Raw genomic sequence first — 27,577 nt, 5'->3', positions numbered from 1 at the left:
TTGGACAAGAGATAGAGACTGTTGGGACAGACAATAGAGACTGTTGGACAAGAGATAGACTGTTGGACAGACAAGAGAGACTGTTGGACAAGAGATGGAGACTGTTGGGACAGACAAGAGAGACTGTTGGACAAGAGATGGAGACTGTTGGACAAGAGATAGAGACTGTTGGACAGACAAGAGAGACTGTTGAACAAGAGATAGAGACTGTTGGGACAGACGAGAGACTGTTGAACAAGATAGAGACTGTTGGACAAGAGATAGAGACTGTTGGACAAGAGATAGACTGTTGGACAAGAGATAGAGACTGTTGGACAAGAGATAGACTGTTGGACAAGAGATAGAGACTGTTGGGACAGACAATAGAGACTGTTGGACAAGAGATAGAGACTGTTTGTTAGGTGAGAGGGGACAGGTGATAAGACTGTTGGACAGGAGCTTGTAACTTGTACCTTCACATTAATTTAACAGCAGGGTTGTCTTTAAATAGTCTGAACTAGGGGTGTAATCAGTTGCATTCGGGTCCAAAAAATCCGACCCGGCCCCAGCCCTTAGCCATCATTTCTGAACTCTACCAGATCCAACAAATTAACACTAATTACAGGTCCGAACCTGAAAAAAACCCAGACATTTTTAATTAAGCCGTGACTGCTTATATCCTATATTTTCTGCCGTACACGTTGCTCCGCTTTATGTCGCATCTGTCCAAATGTTTAATAAAGTGGAAAAATCCATAAATATGTCGCTTCGCCGTATACGTCGCATCTATTATGCATCACCGCTAACGCGTCGCGTTTGTTACGCGTCACCACTGACAACCCGGAAATGTGGGTCAGTGTTATGCCAAAAATCAATTGGCTGCCAAATGGTGGCAGTGGGAGTGTGCACGGGAGGACTTTAACAAGGTTCACACTTAAAAACAATTATTTGTTTGCTTGAAATTATAGTAAGGGTGTGTCTCGGTCTAACTTTTTGCTTAATAAATGCACTTTGATGGTCAAATCAGCTGTATTTCAAAAGCCGATTCGCAGAAGAGGGCATGCGCAGAGGGATGAGCCGCTGTTCATTTCTTGTAAATTTAACAAGGTAACAAATAAAACAAAGGTACTGTATTAACATCCAGATTAAGTTTTGTCATAATTTTAAATAAAATTATCAAAGTTGTAGAATGAGGTGGTTTTAGTAACATGGTTTATTGTTTAATTATTTTGTTTGTTGTGGGCAGATATTAATTTTAGATACAAAGCTGTTATTGTTTACACATCATGGTGACTTTTTACAGCTTTGTTCTACTTTTTGTTAGCTTGTTGTCAGGTGTTTCCTAAAAGTGTACCACAACAATTAACATGAACACTGAAAAATGGTGCCAGTGATTTTTTTTAATTTTTATATTGAAGGCAATAAGAGGGTTTAAATCTGATTGCTAATATGTTTGGATGGTGTTGACAGGAATCGTCGAGTGGGTGAGAACGTGTTTGCCGTCGTGTTGGCCAGTCTGGTGGCCTTCCTGGGCTTCTTGCTGCTGCTGCAGGGCTTCTTCAGGGACATCTGGGTCTTCCAGTTCTGCCTGGTTATCGCCAGCTGCCAGTACTCCTTACTGAAGGTACCTTAATATTTAATCAAAAACCTCTTATATGCATTAAATATTCATTAATAACATGTTTGTTATAATACCTTAAGCATTCTTCATGTGCACAGTATAGGTTTTTCTTCAGGACTAGTTGATTTCATAGCCTTAGATGTCTTCAAATATTTGAGATGCTGGACTTCCTGTTCTCTGTGTTTCAGAGTGTACAACCTGATGCGGCCTCCCCCATGCACGTGAGTACCGTATAGCTTTTATACTTGGAAGCAGATGTGTACACCTTTATTCACATGTTAATTCCTCTGGTTTTTATACCATTTCTGACACACTGAGGTCAAACTACAACTGAAATACAATACCACTGCATTTTTATATCGACTACATCTTTTTCTTTTCAGTAGGTTTTGATATACAGAAATTTAAACCTTTTTATTGGAGGAAAAAACTTACAAGCTGATTTATGTTTTTGGAAAGAATAATGTAGTTTAGTAACTCGTTTCTGTAAGTCATGTAAACTGTTTGAAATGCTGATAAGAAATTGCTGTTAAAAGCAAAAAGAAAGCTTCTCACCATTGTAGGAAAGTGAATGCAGCACGAACATTAAAGTCAACACCCACCATTATACACCCAAGTGCTCTTAAGGAGTAATCACTGACTTAGAATACGTTGGTTATGTTTTTTTCACATCTGTGTTACGCAACGTTAAACAAGCAAACCTGTCACAGAAACACTCAAACACACAGTTGATGATTACTGAAGTCAGATGACATCACGCCAGGGATCGGGCACAGGCAGGAGCGTGGAGTCACAGTCTGGAGGTTCTGAGTCAGTGGCTCTGTCCATTTCTGGGTCTGTGGTTCCATCCCCGATTTAAACAGAAGCTGCAGTTTCATGTCCAAAAATCACTTCCTTGTTTTGACTCGAACACCAAAATTGACTAAACGCACTTAACTACACCTTAATTATAAAATCCAAACATGCTAAATATCACAAATCTCTCAAATTTCATCACTCGCTCTCACTGTGTCTATCACCACCGAACTACCTTCAGCTGGAGTTGAGAAGGGATCTGATGTTTTCTCCACGAGACTGCCTATCTCTGCTGCTACCTCCAGCCTTGTGCAATAGAAATCTGGCAGTCTTGCCTGATCGGGTTCCTGGCGTGACGTCACCCCCATATATGGTAGTGAAAGGGCAGTTTCCAAAGCTGTGAGTGAAACAATTTGAAAACGTCACAAAAACTATGTTTTTTTTAACCAGTTTGTGTTACTTTTCAATGTTTGCCACAGAACAGAGGTATTTGTTTGTCTTATCATATTTCACTGGATATGTTGTATGAGAAAATGGTGGGTGTTGATTAAGGATGGAAAAGTTGGACAGTTTCATATGACGTACCTTTCCCTCACAAGCCAAATAAATAATTTAAATGACGATTATATTAACTTGAGAGGATTGCTTTTAGTTGACTCCAGACACTTGTCTCCATTTCTGAAAAAGTGATAAATGTTTATAATGTGGTTCTATAAATGTATTTAGAACTCAGACTAAAGAAAAACATGTGTTTGGTGTGACTGAGCTGCCGTCTCCTGGTTCGTTGAACAGGGTCATAACTGGATCATCGTGTACAGTCGTCCAGTGTACTTCTGCCTGTGCTGCGTGATGATTTGGATCTTTGACCTGTCCGGACGCTCTGGAAGTCTGCAGCCCTTCACCCTCTATGGCGTCACCTTCTTCTCTGCACATTTTCTGCTGTGTGTCAGAGATATGCTGACTGGTTAGTTTGCATGACTTTTTACATCAACATAGGTCATTAGTCTTAAAATGATAATTTAACCAGTGCAGTATGTAAGAGAACATGTTTTTATTTATTCATTTTATGTTTTTGCTGAGATTTTTTTTTTCTCTTTTCTCCCTCAGTTTTGGCCTTGTGTTTTCCTGTCATTTTCCTGTTTGGGTGGCTGCCTCAGGTTAACACTTTTGTTATGTGTCTGCTGGAGCAGATCGACATGCACATTTTTGGTGGAACTGGTAAGAATAGATCTACACATGCTGTCGGTTTGGCACGGCTAACAGCACGAATGCTTTATAAACTTATCAACCTCATTTTCATTTATCGGCTTTATCGTTTCTTCCTGTCTCTCTCTTTCTACTGAAGACACGGCTCAACTCCGGTGCTCTTCACTGACTCCTCCCTTTCTCTTTAAAATCTGTTTTAATCATCCAAAATCGCATTTTTTGATTGTTAAAAGCAACTAAGCTGAGAAGCTAAGCTATGAGCTAAGCTAACAGACTGACGTCGGGGGGGGGGGGTTGATTTTAGAAATGAGTGTGAATGTTTGTGTGGTTTCCATGAAGTGAGCAGTGTGTGTTGTCGGTCAGTGGTCTTGTCCAGATTTGTCCTCTGCGACCTGCTCTCTGGCTGAGAATGAATTTGGACCCGTCTGTTTGTTGCTCCTGACCTCTGTCTCTCGTCCTCAGCCACCACCAGCCCGCTCTCGTCTCTGTTCAGCCTTGTTCGCAGCGTGCTGGTGGCCGCTCTGCTCTATGGATTCTGCCTCGGCGCTGTTAATGTGAGTGTTTCAAAAACAGACTTTTAGGTTGTAAAAGTGTGACGTTCTGGTTCAAAAGTTTTAATTATAGAAATTATGTTTATTTGATTTGGTTTGTTTAGACGCCGTGGGGGGATGCCCATGTGCCAGTGCTGTTTTCTGTGTTTTGTGGCCTTCTCCTGGCCTTATCCTATCACCTCAGCCGACAAAGCAGCAATTCTACAATTCTGTGGTCAGTATTTTCTGTCTGTTATTGTTACAACAGACAATATTTGTAATAAATACTGCTATAAACAAAAATGGAAATGCAAAATAAATGTGACCACAACATCCAGAAAGATGCAGTTTTTAATAGTTTTCTTTTTTCCTTTTTCTCGAAATTATTTACTTGTCAAGAGAAAGTCTTACAGCTTTATGTTTTGGTGTTTTTTCTTTTCCCTTTCTACAATTTTTTTTTAATTTTTTTAAAATTTCCAGATGACTTTGGAGATAAATTAGTCTCAGAAGTAAGTGTGCAAGTTTTGTATGTGCACAGTAATCTCCACAAGCACACCACAAAATTCACAAATACAGCTTTTCCAGATGTATACATTTCAAGTTGCACAAGTAGGAATATTTTGTGCATATAAACTGTCTAATACATGTGCACAAAGCACCTGCTGCACATGGATCAGCTTGCCTGTGAATCTGACTTTTGAGACTTTCTTACTGCTCTAGATTCCCAACGGTAATGCTACGTTCAAGGCTGGTGAAAAGCTGGGACATCTGAGCTTTACCAGATTTACTGAGTTATTGGAAAAATACTCATTTCTATTGTGTAGCTCATAACCTCTATATTAAAACACATGCGCATACATGGTGTTACTGGATTTCAAAATGTTAATTTTGTGAAAATAAACTAGCTAAAATGAGAAGGTGTTTCTTATCTTATTGTTTGCTTACAAATCTTGTTGTGCGCTTGTGTGATTACTTTGAAGACTAATTATCTCCATAGCTGTGAGTCAGGTACATACAGGTAACGTTCATGTGTAGAAAGGAGTTCTGGAGGACATGGACTTGTGCTGACTTGCTTTTTCCCCAGCACAGCCTGTGAAGACTGATGTTTCAAATTAGCTTTTTGCTGTACACCATTAAATTTGTGCTTTTTACCACTTTACATCAGGTCACTGGTCCGGTCTAAAATATTCCCAGAGCTGGAGAACAGAACACCTGAAGAGCCCCCTGTGGAGATCAAGGACCCTCTCCCTGAGAAGCTGCGTAACTCTGTGGTAAAAAATAAAATCAAGCTTTTTTTGTGTTGATTCCATGTTTCAGGATGTTTTTAACTTTTGAGAGTCAAACTTTGATTTTGATCTTTGCAGAGGGAGATTCTTCATTCAGACCTCGTCATGTGTCCTCTTATGGCTGTGATCACCTTCGCCATCAGTGCCAGCACCGTTTTCATCGCTCTTCAGGTGAGTTCATGTTTCTATTCTTTAAATAACTTTAAGTTTTTGATGCGTTCGGGAATTTTTTTTAATGCTTTTTAAAAAACATTTTTCTGCTTCACCAAAAGCCTGCGCTCAGCTTCGTCCTGTACATCCTGGCTGGAGTTGTCGGCTTCATTACACACTATCTCCTGCCTCAGCTCCGCAAACAGCTGCCGTGGTTCTGCCTGGCTCACCCGGTGCTCCGCTCCAAAGAGTACAGTCAGTTTGAGGTCCGAGGTGAGTGGCTGATGGTTAATTTCTCTTCACTCGTATAAAGGTGACACATTAAAACACTTGAAAAGGATCAAATAAAATCTGAAGGACTGAGACATTGAAAGTATTCATACAAGGACAATTTTGTCAGAATAAATCAAATTTATCATTTGATTAGTTGATATTCTCTTTGTCTAATACAGTTGAATAGAGCCTTTATTCTGAAAACATTGAACACTAATTATGAATGAGAAAACTGGCATATGGCCCTTTTTTACAAGGTGCTAAAAAAAAGCTTTGGCATTCTCTGATCAGAAATGCCACAGTACAAAAAAATCACGTCTACACTGTTCATGTAACTGGGGCTGTGGGGGTGGACTGTCTTCATGTCCCCCTACACAGAGGTGTCTCAGGGGAAGTACCTCAGGACGTAGAGGAAATGCGTGGAGACAAAGATATTATAAAGCTGGATTGTTGTCTTACATGCTGAGCAGCCAGGGCGAATCAGAAATGCCCTCCATCCCTCCACGTGAGTGTGATAAGTTGAAAAATAAGTGAGGTACCGACTTGGTGTGTGGCTGCATCGAGGTGTAAGAGGTTTCTTTTGAAATTGTATGTAAACCAGCCACCGCTGTTATTTGAGGAACTACACTTCCTAGTTTTTATTTTGCTTAAAAGTGTAGTTTCCTCAAATGATTGGGATGGCCAAAAATTAATCTTATGGGGCCAAGGCCACCACTGGCCGCCCCCTGGTTCCTTCATTGCACCTGGTGGTGGATAAAAACGTTTCCTTCACTCTCAAGAATCCATCACTCTACTCTTCCTCAAACAAAAACAAAAACACCTCCCTCTGTTCTTCTCCACAGTGTAACTCCTCCTCACTTGAACATCTTGCACCAAAAACATTTAGGTTTACTTGCATTCCTTGTTCAGTTCCAGTCCAGAAAAACACTCGTCACCAAAACTATAAGCATTCACTTTTCTGTTGTACATATTCCTATTATTGTGTCTCAAAGGGTGTGTAGTGATGAACAAGTGTTTTCATTCATCACACGTTAACATACACTGTGTAAACAGTGTTCTATTTTGTATAGGCTTCGCCCTTTAAGGCTGTCGCTTAGTGGGTTTATCCTGTTATGCGTAGCATTTGCACTGAAAAATTTATCCACGCCCACCTGCTGTGTGGGCCCCACCCGGTCCGTATAAATTACGTTAAGAGCGGGAAATCGGCTCCCATTTTTTCTTCAGCGAGCTAATAGCACTGTCAGAAGAACAAAGAAGGAAAATTGTGTAGATGACCAACCTTTGTTAAGGATGCTTGGCCCGGCAGTCGACCTCCGGTCGTCCGGTGAGTTCTCCTCCCCGAGGAGAAGCTGACGAGCAGTCTTATTTCAAGGTAAGCGCCGAGGAGTATTTCTCAGTGACAGGTCACTACACGCTAGACAACGCCATCTTGTAATTTTCCTTTTATTGCCGACCCTCGGAGCGAATCGGATGGTTTCTCCGGGACAGGCGGCGCTCAGCTGCAGCCCCCCGCTGCTCATTCCCACCTGGAGAGCGTAGTGTCGGTGGAGGGGGGCTGAGTGAATGCTCACCCCATCCCACCTCGTTTCGCATCGGCGATCACACCGCTCCCGGCCGACGGCGCCCTCAGGGGTTGCCCGGCGTAACCCAGGAGGCGGCTGACATGAAGGGACCCTTTTTTACATCCTACGCCTTTCCCGCCAGTTCGGATGATCCGGCGGGAAGGTTGTTTACTGGGTTCCATTCCGGCTCACCGTCTTGGTCCATATGGCCTTGTGTTCCCAACAGGACGTCCTACGGGCGAGGCCACAGACGGGTTTTTTCCTGGTAGATTGGGGGAGCCAGTCTCCACAGTCCGCACCCATCTCCAGAGCAGGGGTTCACTGAGCAGAAAGTCCCTCCGTGCCCCCTGGAGCCGAGCCTGATGGAGGCTTTATTGGAGCAAGATGTCGAGGTGGACCAGCGTCCCGTGCCTCCGGTTAGCACAACCGAGACGGTGACACCGCTCTCCAACTGAGCTCACCAGCATGTGTTCCACACGGCCGCAGCGAACAACACGTTACGCTGTTGGCGTACACGTTCAGAGGCGGGAAGAGACGGTGGTCCTCTCTCCTTCGGCTCACTCCACTCTCGTAGCGGCTGCTTGCTAACTACGCTGCCGGCCCCTGCAGTACGCTCCGTCTACAGGGCAGCTGACGTCATCCTCAACCGGTGCGCCTCTTTTGCTGTCTGCCGCCCCGCATCGCAGCCGGAGAACGAGGTCCCAGAGGTTCTCCTGGCTCGTCACTCCACCTTCCTCTCAGGAGAGCTGCAGGAGCTTGTTGGAGGTCCTCTTTTCATCAGCGAGAGATCATTTCAAGATGCTCCACGGTTGCACAACGCCTCCCCAGCTCTGCTACGCCAGCCCCTCCCGTCAGACGTCCCCGGCATCCGGAAGTTCTTTTTTTTTCCCGGACTTCGCCAACAGGGGGCCCTCCAGGACAACAAACAGAGCTCAACAGAAGGTAACCAGGTGTCGGGTTGCTAGAGGTGTGTTGATGACACTGAAATAACATCATTTTATGATGAAGTGTCCTTTAGCCAGGCTGTCAGCATGGTTTATCTGACAAGCGGCCCTATCACACACACTCATCACGAATGAGCCTTTTTAAGGTTGTTTTCATTCACTGTCAGCGGTGCCGATACGCGCTCCCGCGGCATGAAAGCACGCACGCAGCTCTCAGCGCCCGCCGTTCACGTCAACGTTAACGTGAGACCATGGTACGAGCTCAGCAGCGCGCTGCTTCCTGACCGCACCAGTGCCAACGCGCGCCCCCGCGGCAATCCTGGCTTAAGGCGTCGCATGAATGAGGACACACACACACGACCCTTCAGGGCACGTCGGCTCATACGTGCACCCGCTTCCCGAGCGTTACACGGAGCAGCGGCACACAACGTGAGCACAACTCAGATGAGCTCTCCCCGCAGCATCAGCAACACACAACGTCTTGCATGCTCGGGGACGCGCGTGTTTTTTCTCTCTCACTCAGCTCCAGCTCACATCAGCATGTATGTGTTTCACAGCATAAATGCGTGCCCGCTTTATAGCTTATAAACTGGTGGCAATGCACGCGCGCTTCCAGACGGATGGACGAACCGTTTTCATCCGGGATTCACGCTGCAGTTCAGCTCAAACCCCGGTGTGGAGGAACTCTGTGATGTTTTTTTTTTCTGTCATTTATGAACAGATCTTGTCCCCTCTAGCAGAAGCTCAGGAAATTCTGTTTTAAATGTAATTTCTAGAGTCTCAGAAGGAGAGGAAAACGCAAGGTCTCTCTCATCACTTCCTGGTCCCAATGAACTGGAAAGATGAGATTTATTCTAGATTGTCAATTTCTGAGCTGTGAGAAACAACACTCCATTATGCGCCCGAGCCGCTTTAATTCTGCTTTATCTGGACACCTGCTGCTGCTGAGCAGCTTGTACAGACAGGTGGCAGCAGTGCAACTCACGTGAACCGGTTGAGTGATATCAGCTGTTTTCCGTCAGCAGACCTACGTCACACACATTTAACAAGCTGTGGGGCCGCTGTGGCTCTCCACACAGCAGCTCTTTTAAATGTTTTTGGAGTGTTGCACGGGTTCTTTGAATGTGACTCAACACTGACCTTGAGCTGCAGAATCATCAGGGTTTTTGATTCACACAGACAGCAAGTGACTGTTGCATACATACTGGCAGGAGATGTATGCGTTTTCAACCCATGTGCCACATTGTGAGACAGATGCTGTGTGGGGCACATCCAATCTGCTCTCCATTGGAGTGGGTACATCTCATGTATTCCGAACAGGGGGCGGATGTGATGCCCAAAGACGGTCTTTTGGGGCACGGGGACCTGGGACTTTCCACCCAGAGCTATGGCTCAGACACGGTAGAAATCTTGCCAACGTCTGTGGACGTGTAGCAACACGAGAGAACGCTCAATGTCAATTATAATTATCGTGGAGCCACGGGACGATCCACCGCTGGGTGGACGTGCCTGCTCACAGCCTGTGGTCGTAATGCCTTTTCACCTTCTTCTCTCTCTCTGATATCACGGTTTTCTGAACCGAGCTCAGGAAGAGGAACTGGCAGCTCCTCCGCCCCAAGTGCGTGAACACATCATGGTTCCCAGGCCTACGACATTTGTTATCATGGCGCTCGTGGAACCTGCCTTGGAGGGAGGACGCTCTCCTCCAGGCGGGAGGAACGATCAGGAATTAATCAGAATAGGCCAGCACCTGTGGTTTGGCCGCTGTGCGGATCTTTTTGAGAGGATGGATCTCTCTCAAGATGTAGTGCGTACGATTCAGGAGTCACGTGCTGCAACTACCACAGCGCTGTTCACATCAAGTGGTCAGTTTTTCAACGCTGCTGTACAGAGAAAGGCGTAGAGGCCACTTCATGTCCACTGGACGACATGCTGTCCTTTCTGCAGCAGTCGAGGGACAGAAATCTGGTGTCCAGCATGACTATCGTATGCTGCAGACATGTTTTCTTCTTGTCTCAAAGTTGTCGGAGACAGAACAACCTTTAATCATCCTCTTACGGAGCATTTTGTCTCAGATTGATATAGCAGCTGTGGGCCTGTTTGTGACACGAGAAACGCTCAGTGTCAATTATGCGTTTCTCTGAGCCCACGAGACGAACCACCGCTGGGGTGGATGCGTTTGCCCGCAGTCCATGGCCCAAAATGCTTCTGTACGCGTTTTTCTCCACCTCCTCTGATTTTACGGTTCTTGAACCGAGCTCAGGAGGAGGGATTGACAGCTCTCCTGGTGGCCCCGAACGCGTGAGCGCACCATGGTTCCCAGCCCTGCAACGCCTGCTGTCGGGGTGCCCGTGGGAACTGCCGTAGAGGGAGGACGCGCTCCTCCAGGCAGGAGGAGCGACCAGGAGTTGCCCAGAAATAGGCCAGCACCTGTGGGTCTGGCCGTTGAATGAATCCACTTAGAGAGGATGGGTTGCCCACAGGATGTAATGCACGCAATTCAGGTTTCACGTGTTGCAACTACCACAGCGATGTACACATCAAAGCGGACAGCTTTTCAGTGCTGGTATACAGAGAAGGGTGTAGAGGCCACCTCATGTCCATTAGGTGACATGCTGTTCTTTCTGCAGCAGCTGATGGACAGAAATTTGCATCCAGCATGTTTAAAACGCACGCTGCAGCCATCTCTTCCTGACACGAAGGTTTCGGAGACAGAACAGGTTTTAATCATCTGCTGATGAAGCGTTTTCTAAAAGGTGTACAGAGACGCAGGCCTGTTTCACACCCACTTGTTCCAGTGGGATTTAATACTGGTCCTGCAGGTCCTGATCAAAGCTTCATTTGAACCTTTGGATCAGGTTCCACTTAAATTCTTGTCTCTTTAAACAGCCCTGCTGCTGGCTTTAACATCCGCTAAGAGAGTGAGTGTTTTATCTGCCCTCTCTGTCGCTCCGTCATGTCTCAGAATTCAGGCTGACGACAGCTCAGCTGATTTTAGACCAACCCAGCTTTTATGCCTAAAACATCACGAGCTCTTTTAATCGAGCAATATCGTTGGAGGGGTCATCCCCCCCCCCTTTTCCACACAGATCAGAAGAAGTAGCGTCTTTTTATCTCCTCTGTCCTGTGCGGGCGTTGACGTGTTACATAGCGTGCACAGCTGCAATGCGTCGACATCTGTTTGTGCATTATAGAGATGCATCTGCAGGTCGCCCGTTATCCACCCAGCGCTTGTCACACTGGCTGTGTGAGGCCATTTCTGAAGCCTACAGAGCATCAGATTTAGAGCCTCCTGTCAACCTCAGCACACTCGACCAGGGGTATCGCATCTTCGACTGCTTTGCGTAATGGTATGTCAATGCAGGACATTTTGCACTGTGGCCGCGTGGTCAACACCCTTTTCATTTATTTGCTTTTATCTAGGTGATGTGACAGCCCGTTCCATGACACATTTCCATGACACATTCTGTCCTTAGTGTTACAGAATGAATATTGTTGTTTCATGGAACTCTGTTTTACTCACATCTGTCTGCATGCATTACAGTGTGAGATGTTATCAGTCACAAGTTGTGACTGTTATTTTGGTTCTATTGTCATTAATCAGTTTACAACTATTCCTGTTGATGATGCAGTAGAGGTGGTCAGTTTAAAATTAAAATCAGACACTACTCTGAGCAGCAGGACCACGCTTTCCACAGAACAACTGTGTCAACTCTTGAAACTGTGCCTGCAGTCAACCTACTTCACATATGGGGAGCAATATTATAGGCAGAAACATGGGTGTGCTATGGGGTCTCCAGTTTCTCCTATTGTTGCCAACCTGTACATGGAGGAGGTAGAAAAGAGAGCCTTGACGTCCTTTTCAGGGACACCACCAAGTCATTGGTTCAGGTATGTTGACGACACCTGGGTTAAAATTAAATCTCAGGAAGTCCAACATTTTACTGACCACATCAACTCTGTGGATAAATACATCGAGTTCACACGAGAAGATGTAAAAAATGGCAAGTTGGCTTTCTTGGACTGTGAGGTCTCAGTCTCTGATAGAGGATATTTGCAAACTGAGGTGTACCGCAAACCCACCCACACAGACCAGTATTTGCAGTTTGACTCCAATCACCCTTTGGAGCACAAGTTAGGAGTCATCAGGACTCTGTATCACAGAGCAGACAGCGTCCCCACTAGCTTAGGAGCCAGGCAGAAGGAGAAATCCCACACAAGACAGGCTCTAGAGCAATGTGGATATCCTAACTGGGCCTTCCTGAAAGCAGAGAAGAAACCCAAACAGGACTCCAGTCAGCCAACAGGTGAAAAGGAGGAACCCAGACCCAGACCAGTGGTCATTCCATATGTTGAGGGAGTATCAGAGAAACTGAGACGTTTATTTTCTAAACATAACGTCCCAGTGGCTTTTAAACCCCAAAATACATTACGGCAAAGACTGGTTCATCCCAAAGATCCAGTCCCCCGGCACAAACAGAGTAATGTTGTGTATGCTGTTCAGTGTCAGGAGGGCTGTGATCAGTCTTACATCGGGGAAACTAAACAGCCATTGGCCAAAAGGATGGCCCAGCACAGAAGATCAACATCATCAGGCCAGGACTCTGCGGTCTACACTCATCTCCAGGCCAGCGGTCACTCTTTCAGGGATGAAGATGTGCACATCCTGGATAGAGAGGAACGATGGTTTGAGAGAGGAGTAAAGGAGGCCATCTTTGTGAAAAGAAATCGTCCATCGTTAAACAGGGGTGGAGGCCTACGTGTTCAATTGTCCCCCTCTTACAATGCTGTGATTGCTAGTATCACTCAGCCCTCTGTGAATAGTAAACAGCCATCAGTGTGCTAATGATCCATTGTTAGGCTGATGGTCCTTCTTGAGCATGTGATCAGCTGGTTTTGGTTGTCAGCAGCAAAACTGGTTGATCCACTCTAAGAAGGTGCTATTTAAGAGACTGAGCTGAATACAGCACCTCAGACTGAGGAAGTCTCTTGGATGAGAGACGAAACGTTTCTACATGTTTTTGTTGTTTTGCTTTGTATTGTTTTTTTGAATGTCCAGAGGACCAGATTTAACTTTTTTTAGATTCACGACTATTGTTACCAATCAGTTCATTTGATTAATAATCAGCTCTCCTGTTATTATTAATCTGTTCATACGGTTCAGCCGTAAACCGGTTGGTTCATGGCTCTTTTCAGCATTTTTCCCTCCCCGTTGAAGTTTTCCGGGGCGTTCATGCATTCAGAATGCATAGTTACACAACATGCGTCTGTACATGGCACACATAATTACGCAATGCATAATTACGCACATGGGAGCTGAGTGATTAGACTTTTTTGGGCAAGCTTCTGCTTCATACGGTGTTTGAATGGACCCAGTGAGGCGAGGACAACATCCGCTTCGCCCTTAACCCTCTAAGCGACAGCCTTAAAGGGCGAAGCCTATATGAAATAGAACGTTGGTTACGTACTGTAACCCCAGATTCTATGAGTATAAGCGTAGCCCTTTAAGCGTCGGGCCTCACTGGCTCCTAAATGGCTGAAGAAAAAGCTATTTTTGGGAGCCGATTTCCCGCTCTTAACGTAATTTATACGGACCGGTTGGGGCCCACACAGCAGGTGGGCGTGGACTAAATTTTTCAGTGCAAATGCTACGCATAACGGGATAAACCCACTAAGCGACAGCCTTAAAGGGCTACACCTATACTCATAGAATCTGGGGTTACAGTACGTAACCAACGTTTTTCAGCCTAATTTGACAAGTTTAAGAGTAAAGATGTTTGACTGAACTTTCTCAACCATTTGCTCTCTTTCTGTCCCAGATGCTGCTCAGCTGATGTGGTTTGAGAAACTGTACGCGTGGCTTCAGTGTGTGGAGAAATACTTCATCTACCCAGCTGTGGTGCTGAACTCTCTTACAACTGAGGCACGGACGGTTGGCCAGAATCATAAAGAGATGGACATTTAGTAAGTCGTCTTAGTGTTTTCACCATCCATCCTCCACCCTTTGTCTCACAAATATCAACTTCAGACTTTCAGCTGTATGGTACTGGTAACTTTAAAAAGTTTGGTTTCTTCCACTGATTAATTGTAGTTAAAAAACAACTTGCTTTAAATAAACTTTTGTGTTCAGTCAGGTGTAAAACCAGAGGAAACGGTTACCTGAATCAAGTTGTTACAGTTGTAGAAGTGGATTTTAATGTGCAAACTGTCAACAAAAAAAAAGATTTAAACAACAGGACCAAGTCCATCCTGGACTAGTTCTGTACCCTGCTGGACCAGATCTACAGTGCCTTGCAAAAGTATTCGGCCCCCTTGGACTTTTCAACCTTTTGCCACATTTCAGACTTCAAACATAAAGATATAACATTTAAATTTTTTGTGAAGAATCAACAACAAGTGGGACACAATCGTGAAGTGGAATGAAATTTATTGGACATGTCAAACTTTTTTAACAAATAAAAAACTGAAAAGTGGGGCGTGCAATATTATCCGGCCCCTTTACTTTCAGTGCAGCAAACTCACTCCAGAAGTTCAGTGAGAATCTATGAATGATCCAATGTTGTCCCAAATGACTGATGATGATAAATAGAATCCACCTGTGTGTAATCAAGTCTCCGTATAACTGCACCTGCTCTGTGATAGTCTCAGGGTTCTGTTCAAAGCGCAGAGAGCATCATGAAGACCAAGGAACACACCAGGCAGGTCCGAGATACTGTTGTGGAGAAGTTTAAAGCCAGATTTGGATACAAAAAGATTTCCCAAGCTTTAAACATCCCATGGAGCACTGTGCAAGCAATCATATTGAAATGGAAGGAGTATCAGACCACTGCAAATCTACCAAGACCCGGCCGTCCCTCTAAACTTTCATCTCGAACAAGGTGAAGACTGATCAGAGATGCAGCCAAGAGGCCCATGATCACTCTGGATGAACTGCAGAGATCTACAGCTGAGGTGGGAGTGTCTGTCCATAGGACAACAACACTGCACAAATCTGGCCTTTATGGAAGAGTAGCAAGAAGAAAGCCATTTCTCAAAGATACCATAAAAAGTGTTGTTTAAAGTTTGCCACAAGCACCTTGGAGACACACCAAACATGTGGAAGAAGGTGCTCTGGTCACATGAAACCAAAATCAAACTGTTTGGCCACAATGCAAAACAATATGTTTGGCGTAAAAGCAACACAGGTCATCACCCTGAACACACCATCCCCACTGTCAAACATGGTGGTGGCAGCATCATGGTTTGGGCCTGCTTTTTTATTATTATTATTATTGAGAAAGCCCGTTACATTACAATGATATAATTATATTGATTTCGTTCTCATTTTACATTCTTTGTCAGTTTTCTCACTTTTTTTTTGACAAAAAAAATGGGGGGGGGACATACACAAACTGAACAACAACAAAAAAAAAACAAAGCAAAACCAACAAAAACCAACCAGAACTTACATGGGAGTGGCGGGGTAGCCTAAATACCAACTAATCATCGACCTTGCATATCAAATCCAAACATCAATCTGAATGACAACAAGGTTTACAAAAAATCAGACATAACCGGTTTGACATATTCTGTCCACTTTGACCATATCTTGTAGAAGGTGTCCCTCTGCACATTAATGGAAAAAGACAGTTTCTCCAATACATAAATCTCTTTCACTACATTAATCCAGTCTTCAGTTGTTGGAGGTTCCCGTTTAAGCCATTTTCTTGTGAGAACCTTTTTACTCCCCACCAGCAAAATGAACAGAAGTTTTTGATCGTTATAGTTCAGTTTGTCGACCGATATGTTACATAAAAATATGCATTCAAAGGTTAAAGGAAAATCAAATGTGAAAATGTTCTGTAAATGTTCATGGATTTGAGACCAATATTGCTGAATGGTTTGGCAGTCCCAGAAAATATGGAAATGATTGGCACCATTCCTGCCACATCTCCAGCAGGCATCGCCCCTTCCCTGATATCGTTTCTGCTCTGGGGTTATGAAAAATCTTGTAATGCTTTTCCAGCAAAATTCACGCCAAACCTTTGATCTTGTTGTTGTCCATGGTATCTTACAGATGCGTCCCAATCCTCCTCTGGAATCGTCAGGCTGCCTTCTTTTTCCCACTTCACTTTAACATAAACAGTGCTGTCCTTCTTATACCGCAGGATGGCGTTGTATAACCTGGAAATAGTTTTGCCTGTTTTTGATATGGATAATAATATAAATGTTTCCACAAATCTCAAATTATGTAAATGTACTTTTAGATCTTGATTAAAATAATTTCTGACCTGTAGATATCTGAAAAAGTCATCTGCGCATAAATCGTATTTTCTTTTCAAGGTCTCAAAACACTGGAACGCCCCCTTATGAACAAAGGAATAGTAACTAGTTAGGCCTTTTGAGATCCACTTCTCGAATCTATCATCATGTTGATTTGGGATGGAATCTGAATCGTAAGCGCACCATCGTAGAACTTTAGAGGCATTTTCTAATCCACATTCTAATTGCTTCGTTCCAAGCAGATATCATTGCTTGCGATATAGGTTCATCTGCCAAATTAATTTTGCTCTGCAATTTTGTGTCAGCTATTGTGGCTTTAATCGGTATTGTTTTGATTGTTTCCCCTTCCACATCTTTCCATCCTGCTGTGCAATCCGGACAGCACAAACATATCAAAGGTCTCAACTGAGCTGCACAAAAATATTCTCTTAAACACGGAAGCCCGCAACCTCCTTTTTTCTTTTTTTAATTGTAAAGTTTTGTATTTGACTCTGGCTTTTTTCCCTTTCCAAATGTATTTTGACAGCATCTTATCCCATTCTACAAATTGTCTTGAGGGTATGGGAACTGGCAGGGATTGAAATAAATACGACATTCGGGGAAGGATGTTTAATCTAACTGACTCAATCCTGGAGTGTAGGTCGAAAAAAGGTATGGCATTCCATCTTTGGATATCAGACTTTATGGCTATATTCAAGGGGGCATAATTGGCCTCATACATTTTAGTGGGGTCACGATGTATCGCCACCCCCAGATACCTAACACCATCCGCATCCCATTTCCATTTATAGCAATTCTTAATTTCAACTGGTGGATCATAATTTACCGTTAGTACCTGCATTTTGTTCACATTAACCCTGTACTCTGAGAATAAACCAAATTCTGATAAGATTTTCATTATTTTGGGGAGAACCTGCATAGGATGAGATATAATAAGTAACAAGTCATCAGCAAATGATGCAAATTTTTGCTCCCCTCCTGCTGTCCTTACTCCAATTATATCCTGTCTCTGTCTGATCCATTGGCTCAATGGTTCTATAAACAAGGCGAAGAGGAGTGGCGACATGCAGCAACCCTGTCGAGTGCCTCGCTCGAGTATGAATGATTCAGTAAGGTCTCCATTCATTTTGATTTTGGCTGTTTTATTATACAACCCAGAAATAGTATTTATTATAGATTTATCAAATCCAAATCTCTCAAGTACCTGATATAAAAAGGACCACCTCACAGAATCAAATGCCTTTTCGGCATCTAAACGTAACACTAAAGTCTCTATTTTTTGTCTATGAATCTGGCTCATTATATGCAAAACTTTCCTAATGTTGTCCTGAGTTTGACGATGTTTGATAAAGCCTGTTTGATCATTATGTATTAGTCCTGGTAATATTGTTTCAAGTCTCTTTGAGATGATGGAAGTGAACAATTTATAATCAATATTTAATACACTGATTGGGCGGTAGTTGTTACAATCTAGTTTATCTTTTCCTTCTTTCGGAATTATAGAAATTATTGCTTCCCTCCATGAGGGGGGTACGATTTTTTTCCTCCATTACCCAATTAAATGTTTTCTGCAAGGTGGGAGTCAAATGATCCTGCATTATTTTGTACCATTCTGGGCCAAATCCGTCCGCCCCTGCCATTCTTCCCCCTTTTAGTCTTTTAATTGCTGAGTGAATTTCTTCTATGGTTATTGTGGATACTAACATTTTATTTTGTTCCTCTGTCACTTTTGGTAACTGTAGTTCCGACAGAAACGTATTGACATCTTGGATTATTGTCTACGTGGGTTTGAGAGTAAAGTTTTCTGTAATAATTCTGAAAACATTGTTGAATTTTCTCCTCTTTGGTTTCTATTTGACCATTTAAAGGGTTTCTTATTTTGTGTATAGTTCTCTCCGCTTGCTGCTTTCTGAGTTTATACGAAAGAAGTTTTAGTGATTTTCCCCCTACATCACAATACTGCTGCTTTTTAAAAATGTTTTTTTTTTCTGTACATCAATCATGTTTAGGTCATCTAATTCTTTTTTAAATTTTACCATATCAGATTTAATGTCGTCATTCATAGTCACGGATTGTTGGTGTTGCAGCTTTAACAATTTATCTTCCAGGTATTTACGTTTTTGCATATTTTCTCTTTTTAAGTGGGAGGATATGCTAATTATTTTCCCTCTAATCACCGCCTTCAGTGCATCCCATAGTATTCCTGGTGAAACCTCCTCATTATCATTTTGAGCTAAATAATTCTCTTTCTTTTTTTAAATTCTTTTTAATGCTTGGGTAGTTTAAAATATTTGTGTTCAACCTCCATAATGTAGATCTATTTTTCCTGTTCAGACAAATATCAGCATAAACTGGATTATGATCAGAAATTGTACAGGGACCAATTTCACAGGTTTTGATTTTAAACAAATCATTCTTAAATATGAGAATGTAATCTAACCTAGAATGTATGTTATGTGGGTATGAGAAGTGGGTGTATTCTCTATTACTTGGGTGATGTTCTCTCCATACATCAACTAATCCTAAATCTCCCATGAGGTGTCCATCCTCTTACCAATATTTTGTACATCGCCTTTCCCATTAGAAGAGTCAAATTTGGCGTTTAATAAGATATTAAAGTCACCACCGCATATTAAAGTTCCCTGACTCCTAGTTCTTGCAATTTCGAGAATCTGTTTATACAGTGACCAATCGCTGCCAGGTGGAATGTATACATTCAGGAGGGTAGTCATGGTACCATCGATCTTGCCCGTTATCATTATGTATCGACCTTCTTGATCTTTGTATTGTGATATATGTTCATAGTTGAGAGTTCCGGATAGCAAAATCGCAACTCCCCTCCGCCTCCCAGAACTGTGGGAAGAATAAAACGCGTTTAAATCCCATCCTGTTAAATTTAACATGTTCGTTATCAGATAGATGCATTTCCTGCAATAAAACAATTTGAGCTTTCTCTTTTAAATTTAGTTGAGACTTTCCACCTTTTTACTGGATTATGTAAACCATTAATATTGTTTGACACCAATTTTATCAACCTGCCACTCATCTAAATTATATTTCCTAATTATAACACATAGATTAATGGGCTCCCCACTCGCTCTTGAAAACACTGAACATAGAACATATAAAAAAAGTCAACATTAAGAACAAACAAGACTCAAACTGAACTCTTAACTTCCAAGGTGGGGGTCTCAGAGGTGGACCCTGCTTCACCTCCAAAGGCAGCTTCCTCATCGGTTAATGAAGGGGGCCCTTAGTGGCTATGGCCTCAGTGTAGAGAGCACCGCGAGAAACCTAATTTATTTACTTATTGTACATCATTAACCATATGCAAGTCTTAATTATTGATAACAGAGTGGATAAACCTCAATTTTCCGTGTGTGCGGGAGATGTCCTCTTGAAGGCTCTGAGCTTTTCTTTGTAGCCGGCTGCGGGGTCCCGCCTCTTGTTTGCTGCACCGCTCCCCGGTCCTCTACGTACCCTGCTCCAAGACAGCTGCTTCAGCTGTTCCAGGACCGTTTCTGGTGACTTAACGACCCGCACAGCGTAGCCTCTGCTGGACATGTCTTTGGTAGCTTCCACCACCGTGTTGTAAATCTTTGTTTCATCGGCATATTTCACCCTCAACCGGGCTGGGAAGAGGGTCTGAAAAGGGATCTGCTGTTCCTTCAGAATCTTGCGCACTTCTGCACATTCTTTTCGTTTTTTCAAAATCAAAGGGGGATAGTCATGATCCAAACTCACTTGCTTGCCGTTCCAGGTGAATCCTCTTTTCTGCCATGCCTTGTGGAGGAGGAGTTCTTTGGTTTTAAAACTTAGGAATTTCACAATAATAGAATGCAGTGGAGCATCGCTGGGGGGGGGGCCTAGAGAGCGGTGCGCCCGTTCAATGTGCATGTCGAGCTCTTCTTGGGACAGCGCCAAGCCCTCACGGAGCAACTTCTCCACAAAGTCACCCATTGTTGTCAAGTCCCGTTCTGCCGCCTCGGGTACGCCATAAATGCGTATGTTCCCTCTTTGTGTACGACTCTCTAGGTCCATTAGTTTATCCTCAAGCTTTATTTGTAGCTTTATTATTTCAGTGACGGCATCCTAAGTGGTTAAAATCCTCCTCCGATTTTTCAATCCGACCCTCCACCTCGTCAAGTCTGACGTTCATCTTTCGAATTTCTTCTTTGATTTCCACCAAATGCGCATTATTTTCCAGTTGGAAGCCTCTTAATTCCTGCAATACCGTCTCCCATTCAGTCATAGTACCACTGTTGGTTGCTTAGCTCAGGTCAAAAAGTGCAGCTGTAATTATTCAAGGCAGAGATGGATAGCGGTTAGCAATAGCCAAAATGTTAGCAATATTTTCTCAGTTTTAAACGTCTGCTTTTTGGTACTACCAAGCATCGGTTTTAGAAGTATTTCGCTCACCCCAGTTCTTTTTCACCTTTATGGATATGTTTTCGTCGTTTTAATGGGGTTGGATTTTCAATTTCTTAGGTTCTCTCGGGAGCCCGTTCACAGCGTGGCCATCACGGTGACGTTCAAACCGGAAGTCCTCTGGGCCTGCTTTTCATCAGCAGGGACAGGGAACATGGTCAGAATTGATGGGAAGATGGATGGGGCCAAATATAGGACCATTCTGGAAGAAAACCTGTTTGAGTCTGCAAGAGACCTGAGACTGGGACGGAGATTTATCTTCCAACAAGACAATGATCCAAAACATAAAGTCAAATCTACAATGGAATGGTTCACAAATAAATGTATCCAGGTGTTGAAATGGCCAAGTCAAAGTCCAGACCTGAATCCAATCGAGAATCTGTGGAAAGAGCTGAAGACTGCTGTTCACAAACGCTCTCCATCCAACCTCGTTGAGCTCGAGCTGTTTTGCAGGAAGAATGGGCAAGAATTTCAGTCTCTCCATGTGCCAAACTGATAGAGACATACCCCAAGAGACTTGCAGCTGTAACTGCAGCAAAAGGCGGCGCTACAAAGTATTAACGCAAGGGGGGGGGGGGGAATAATATTGCATGCCCCACTTTTCAGTTTTTTATTTGTTAAAAAAGTTTGACACATCCAATAAATTTCATTCCACTTCACGATTGTGTCCCACTTGTTGTTGAATCTTCACAAAAAATTAAAATCTTATATCTTTATGTTTTGAAGCCTGAAATGTGGCAAAAGGTTGAAAAGTTCAAGGGGGCCGAATACTTTTGCAAGGCACCGTGCTGGACCTCGTTCGACCACTTATTTCAAACATCAACAGTTTTTACAGACTAGCATGATTGTGCCATGGGATCTCCAGTCTTACCAATTGTGGCAGACACAGAGGAGGTGGAACAAAGAGTCCTGGACTCCTTCAAGGGAACAACACAGAGCCACTGGTTCTGATATGTGGAAGGTAACTGGGTCAAACTAAAGAAGTGTAGGCATTCAGCAGACACATCGACTCTGTGGACAACACAGCAAGTTCACCAAAGAGGACGCCAACGACAACAAGCTGCATTTTTTCTGGACCATTTGGTGGAAAAAGATGGAAGCCTCAACATTGAGGTTTACAGGAAACCAAGAATCTGTGCCGTCCATCGTTTAAAAGAGTAATCAACCCCCTTTTTAATGACTGTTTTTAAAGAACAGTTATTGTTGAGAAAGTTCTCAGAAATACTCAAGAGTCCAGGATGAAGTTTGACAAAAATGTATTTAAAATACTTGGAAGGAGAGAGTACGTTGCCCTCACATCCAAACGAACGTCATCCTTCAAAATCCAACCCAATCTGCGGCTACTATACGTTCCAACCAGCTGGCTTAAACACTTCATAGTTTTAGCTGACTGGCTGAAAAGTATGTTTTTGTTTAGTTAAAATGTAAAGGAAAGTTAACAGTGACTTGGTGTTTTTCTCACTAGGATCTATAGACTTACAAGCTTTAACTTAATAAAAACAAACTGACGATAGGGAAAAGGAAAAGTCCCTTATGATATACTGGTACATAATAGGGCTTTAACAGACTACTTGAGTAATCGACAGGTCGATTCCTAGGACATCTATCGAGTTTTAAATTTCACGTCGATTATTCGCAGTGACGTCATTGTGTCACGTGATCCGCACCGGGCTACTAGTAGAAGCTACCAAATGCATTCCTCCCATCAGACAGATGGAGCGGAGCAGGCCCAGTCTTGGCAAACAGGTAGAAATGCATCAATAGTATGGAAATATTTCACTAAAGATGAATCTTCTGGTTCAACTACCTTAAGGAAACGGAAAATAAATCAACTTCCTGACTGTTTGGAGCTCGGTTTTGTACCATTTTTTGTGACCACAGTATATTGTGACCATATGGAGCAGTGTTGCATGCACTGTTGCAGGTCACAGAATATGGTGTAACACCGGGTCCAATGACCGAACCAGAACCAGCTTCCGTTGACCTTGTTCCACAAACTAAAAGTAAAAAATATTAATCTCTATCCATCCATCCATCCATCCATTTTCTTCCGCTTATCCGGGGTCGGGTCGCGGGGGTAGCAGCCTAAGTAGGGAGGCCCAGACTTCCCTCTCCCCAGCCACTTGGGCCAGCTCTTCCGGGGGAATCCCGAGGCGTTCCCAGGCCAGCCGAGAAACATAGTCCCTCCAGCGTGTCCTGGGTCTTCATCGGAGTCTCCTCCCGGTGGGACGTGTCCGGAACACCTCACCAGGGAGCCGTCCAGAAGGCATCCTTAACAGATGCCCAAGCCACCTCAACTGGCTCCTCTTGACGTGGAGAAGCAGCGGCTCTACTCTGAGTCTCTCCTGGATGATCGAGCTTCTCACCCTATCTCTAAGGGAGAGCCCAGACACCCTGTGGAGGAAACTCATTTCAACCGCTTGTATCCGAGATCTCATTCTTTCGGTCACAACCCAATCTCATCTCATCTCATCTATGGTCTATTAATCTCTAAACTTATTAAAAAAAACTATAAACATATTAATCTCTAAAACTAAACCTAATACGCAGCACAGCTGGCGGTGGTGCGGGGTGATCGTCCGCCCCACTGTTTTTAGTTTCGTTTTTGACGTGATGCACGTTATTTCTTTCACTTTTGCAGCTTAATAATAATAAATAATAGTTTAGTTTTTCCTGTGACTTATTTGCAGTATGATAAATGGTAGGAGTATAATATACTCTCCTGATGTTTTTTTGGTCTTTTTTTTTTTTTTGTAAATAGTAAATGACGGGTTTTTTTTCGGTTTTATTTATTTATTTTTTCATCTTGAGATCCTATGACGTCATCAACTATTCGAGTTCTACTCGAGTTTTATTATGTTAATGTCGAGTTTAAAAATGATGTAGTCATTCAACCCCAGTACATAATTCTATCAGTTACTCATATTATGCTTTTGTTTCTGAGAATAGACTAAATTTAACTTTCCAAGCACAAGAAAACATAAAACAGACCCAACAAACCAAATAATATTTTTTTTAAAGAAATACAACAGTTTAGAACATCTCCACCTAAATTATTAAACAAAAAATGTGTACCCTTTTAAAAAATATGTATTTTTGTGGCCCGTGAGTTCTTTCATCTTGACAGTTGTGGCTCACATGTGAAAAAGTTTGGACATCCTTGTGTTTGAGTCTCACCACTTACTGGAACACAAACAGAACTCAATGCCTTCGGGCCAAACATGTTCCCACGAGGACAGAAGAGATGGACAAAGGAACAAGGACACATCAGAGCCGTCCTCCAAACCTGTGGACATCCTAACTGGGCTTTTGTCAAATCAATGAGGAAATCTAGTTTATTTTTTTTATTTTTTATTTTTTATTTTATTTGGCATGTCCTGGATGACTGACTGAAAGTCCACAACCAGCGTATGTCATCATGTCCCTGATGTCCTTCCTGTCTCCGTGTCTTTCTGCAGCAGCCGAGCTCTCTTCATCTCCGTGGCAGGCATGAAGCTGCTGCGTTCGTCCTTCTGCACGCCGTCGCAGCAGTACGTCATGCTGTGCTTCACCACCCTCTTCTTTCACTTCGACTATCCACACTTTTCAGAGACGTTCCTAATCGACTACTACTTCATGTCCATTCTCTTCAGCAAGGTCAGAACATTTTTCATCTGCATGACAGTTTAGATACAGTCTCCTTCAGAGACACTTTGTTATGCATGAAGGAGATAATGGTCGTTTCTTCCTCAGTGTGTCTGTAAGCGTGACTTTGATTTATTTTTGGTTCTTTCAGATGTGGGACCTCCTGTACAAGCTACGCTTTGTGTTGACGTACATCGCCCCGTGGCAGATCACCTGGGGCTCGGCCTTTCATGCTTTTGCACAACCTTTTGCTGTTCCTCGTATCCTTTGGTTTGTCTGAATTTGTGACAGCATTAAAGAAAAATGTTTGAATTTGAAGTATAAAGCATCCTTAGAGGCCATCTGCAAACTGCAGGTCGAGTCCAGACTTCAACTAATCATTTCAAGCTACTTTTGCTGCAGGATTCTTGAAGTAAAAAAATTTTTTTCTTCCTGATTTGTCCTTAACTCGTGTTTCTTCAGACTCCGCCGTGCTTTTTGTCCAGGCTGTTTTTTCTGCCATCTTTTCCACACCTCTCAATCCGGTTCTAGGCAGCGCTGTGTTTATCACCTCGTACACCAGACCTGTCAAGTTCTGGGAACGAGACTACAAGTATGTGTTTGATAAAAGTACACGTGCTTCTACAATGTGAACCAAAAGGATTTGTGTTTAGCGCTGACAGAATTTATTTATGATTTTGCAGCACCAAACGGGTCGATCATTCTAACACAAGACTCGCCACCCAGTTGGACCGTAACCCAGGTTTGTTCTTTCACATATCATGGTTTCTGTTCATCATCCCTTTAGTTTGCAGCCACTGATGGTCTTGCTGGGTTTTTTTTCCCTAAAGGTGCTGACGACAACAATTTGAACTCTATTTTCTACGAGCACCTGACCCGCTCTCTGCAGCACAGCCTGTGTGGGGACCTGCTGCTCGGGCGCTGGGGCAACTACAGCACAGGCGACTGCTTCATCCTCGCGTCAGACTACCTCAACGCTCTGGTTCACATCGTCGAGATAGGAAATGGCCTCGTCACATTCCAGCTGAGGGGTCTAGAGTTCAGAGGTCAGGAACTATAAAACCTTGAGTCAAAGTTACTCAGTATTTGTTACCATTTGGTTCAGAATACTTTTGCCTACTTCAGTAAATTATTCAATTTTTTGTTTCCTCTCAACTGTAGTTTTATTGATTCTGATACGTCGTATATAAAGAAAAGTCTCAGACCCTGAAGTCTGACTTCTGTTTAGGTACGTACTGTCAACAGAGGGAGGTAGAGGCCATTACAGAGGGGGTGGAGGAGGATGAGGGCTGCTGCTGCTGTGAACCTGGTCATCTGCCCCACATGTTATCCTTCAATGCTGCGTTTGGACAGCGCTGGCTGGCCTGGGAGGTGGCTGCCACCAAATACGTCCTGGAGGGTTACAGCATCAGTGACAACAACGCCGCTTCAATGTTGCAAGTGTTTGACCTTCGTAAGATCCTCATCACGTACTACGTCAAGGTACGGCTGATTAAATGAGTCTTTTTAACTGGGATTACATCTTTTTACTTCATGTTTCTGTGCTGCTGAGGCATTTTGTCTCAAGGAAAGACTTAACACAACCTTTTGTTGAATAACATCTTGACACACCTAAAAGTTGTTGTTTTGAAGAGAGCCTATAATGTTCTACTAACATGCTTTCCTATCTTTAACTGTGTAATAACACTGGAACAGGTGAAAGTTTACAACCATATGTCACATTTGGGCTGATTCTAACATGCTGCCCGTTTAGATGCTGATGTTAAAAATGTTTTATTTTTGTATTGTCTGTTTTAGGACACACACATTGTATAGAAAAATGTATCAAGCATCCGTGTTTAAGACTTTGTAGGCTTGCTGCATTGCATTCCACATTTGGGCATCTGTGGCTGAGTGGTTAGATGGTTAAAGAGGGGGAACTGGAAATACCCTCTGTCCATCCGTGCATGTTGTGAGCACAATAACTTGAAAAATAAATGAGGTACCGAATTTCATTTTGGTGTGAGGCTGCATCTACTTGTTAGAAAATAAACTATGCTTTCTATCTTTTATATTGTTTAAAAGTATAGTTTCCTTAAATGATTGAGGTGGCTGGTGAGGTGACCAGGGCCACCATTGCTCTGGTGGTGGATAAAGTTGCTCCCTCCACTCCCAGGATCCGTCACTGTGCTCTGCCTCAGACAAGAAAAAAACAACCTCCCTCTGTTCTTCACAGTTTAACTCCACCCCACTTGAATATCTTGCACCTAAAACATTATGGTTGACTTATTTTCCTTGTTCAATTCCAGTCCAGAAAAACTCTTTTCTCAAAAACTACAAACATTAACTTTTCAAATCCCTCAGAGACAGGGACCATCAAAGTATTGCTTGTTAAGATAAAAATATTACTATTCATTCATCCATCTTTTTTACCCCTTCTTCTTTTCCACGTCGCAGGGGTCACTGATTTAAAAATATTTAGTAAGCTCCACCATTTTTTCAGTCCTTTGATTTAAATGTTTTTGTTTGAACCATTTGGCTCCGTTTGCACCAACAGAGCATCATTTACTACGTGAGTCGATCCTCGAAGCTTGAAGAGTGGTTGACCAACGAGATGATTCAGGAGGCTCTGCGGCCATGCCTCGGCTCCAACTACGTGGACAGTGATCCCACCTTCAACCTGAACATTGATGAAGACTACGACCACAGGGCCTCGGGCATCACCCTCTCTTCATTCTGTTTGATCTATTTGGACTGGGTCCAGTACTGTAACAGCAGGCGCCAAACGGTGAGACTGCTACAACACCTACAGTAAACTCTCATGAGGCCGGGTTGTCTTTATTACACTTTTGGTTTATTAGTGTTTGTCCAAAATACACATAAAGCATAGTTTTAGCCTTCCAAAATAAAGTCCATTTTGTCTTATGATAAAGCTTTT

At 43.2% G+C, this 27,577-nt stretch overlaps 1 protein-coding gene across 1 annotated transcript in view; it reads left to right on the top strand.

Annotated features, from left to right (window-relative positions):
* The window catches only part of LOC119420588 (pecanex-like protein 3), a 39,309-nt gene that overhangs the window by 8,048 nt on the left and 3,684 nt on the right, over window positions 1-27,577 (top strand). The window contains exons 13-29 of the mRNA XM_037688004.1: window positions 1,450-1,603; window positions 1,789-1,821; window positions 3,188-3,359; window positions 3,503-3,613; window positions 4,064-4,155; window positions 4,257-4,366; window positions 5,297-5,402; window positions 5,496-5,588; window positions 5,690-5,840; window positions 14,166-14,310; window positions 24,495-24,672; window positions 24,812-24,920; window positions 25,123-25,252; window positions 25,344-25,402; window positions 25,491-25,706; window positions 25,889-26,142; window positions 27,197-27,427. Coding sequence (XP_037543932.1) covers window positions 1,450-1,603; window positions 1,789-1,821; window positions 3,188-3,359; window positions 3,503-3,613; window positions 4,064-4,155; window positions 4,257-4,366; window positions 5,297-5,402; window positions 5,496-5,588; window positions 5,690-5,840; window positions 14,166-14,310; window positions 24,495-24,672; window positions 24,812-24,920; window positions 25,123-25,252; window positions 25,344-25,402; window positions 25,491-25,706; window positions 25,889-26,142; window positions 27,197-27,427 — 2,344 coding nt within the window. The remainder of the gene's footprint in view (window positions 1-1,449; window positions 1,604-1,788; window positions 1,822-3,187; window positions 3,360-3,502; window positions 3,614-4,063; window positions 4,156-4,256; window positions 4,367-5,296; window positions 5,403-5,495; window positions 5,589-5,689; window positions 5,841-14,165; window positions 14,311-24,494; window positions 24,673-24,811; window positions 24,921-25,122; window positions 25,253-25,343; window positions 25,403-25,490; window positions 25,707-25,888; window positions 26,143-27,196; window positions 27,428-27,577) is intronic.

Source organism: Nematolebias whitei, chromosome 14, assembly GCF_014905685.2.
Source record: "Nematolebias whitei isolate Nwh7 chromosome 14, NemWhi1, whole genome shotgun sequence".
Lineage (NCBI taxonomy): Eukaryota > Metazoa > Chordata > Actinopteri > Cyprinodontiformes > Rivulidae > Nematolebias > Nematolebias whitei.
The sequence above is the reverse complement of the archived record's forward strand: the minus strand, read 5'-3'. Positions and strand labels throughout refer to the sequence as shown.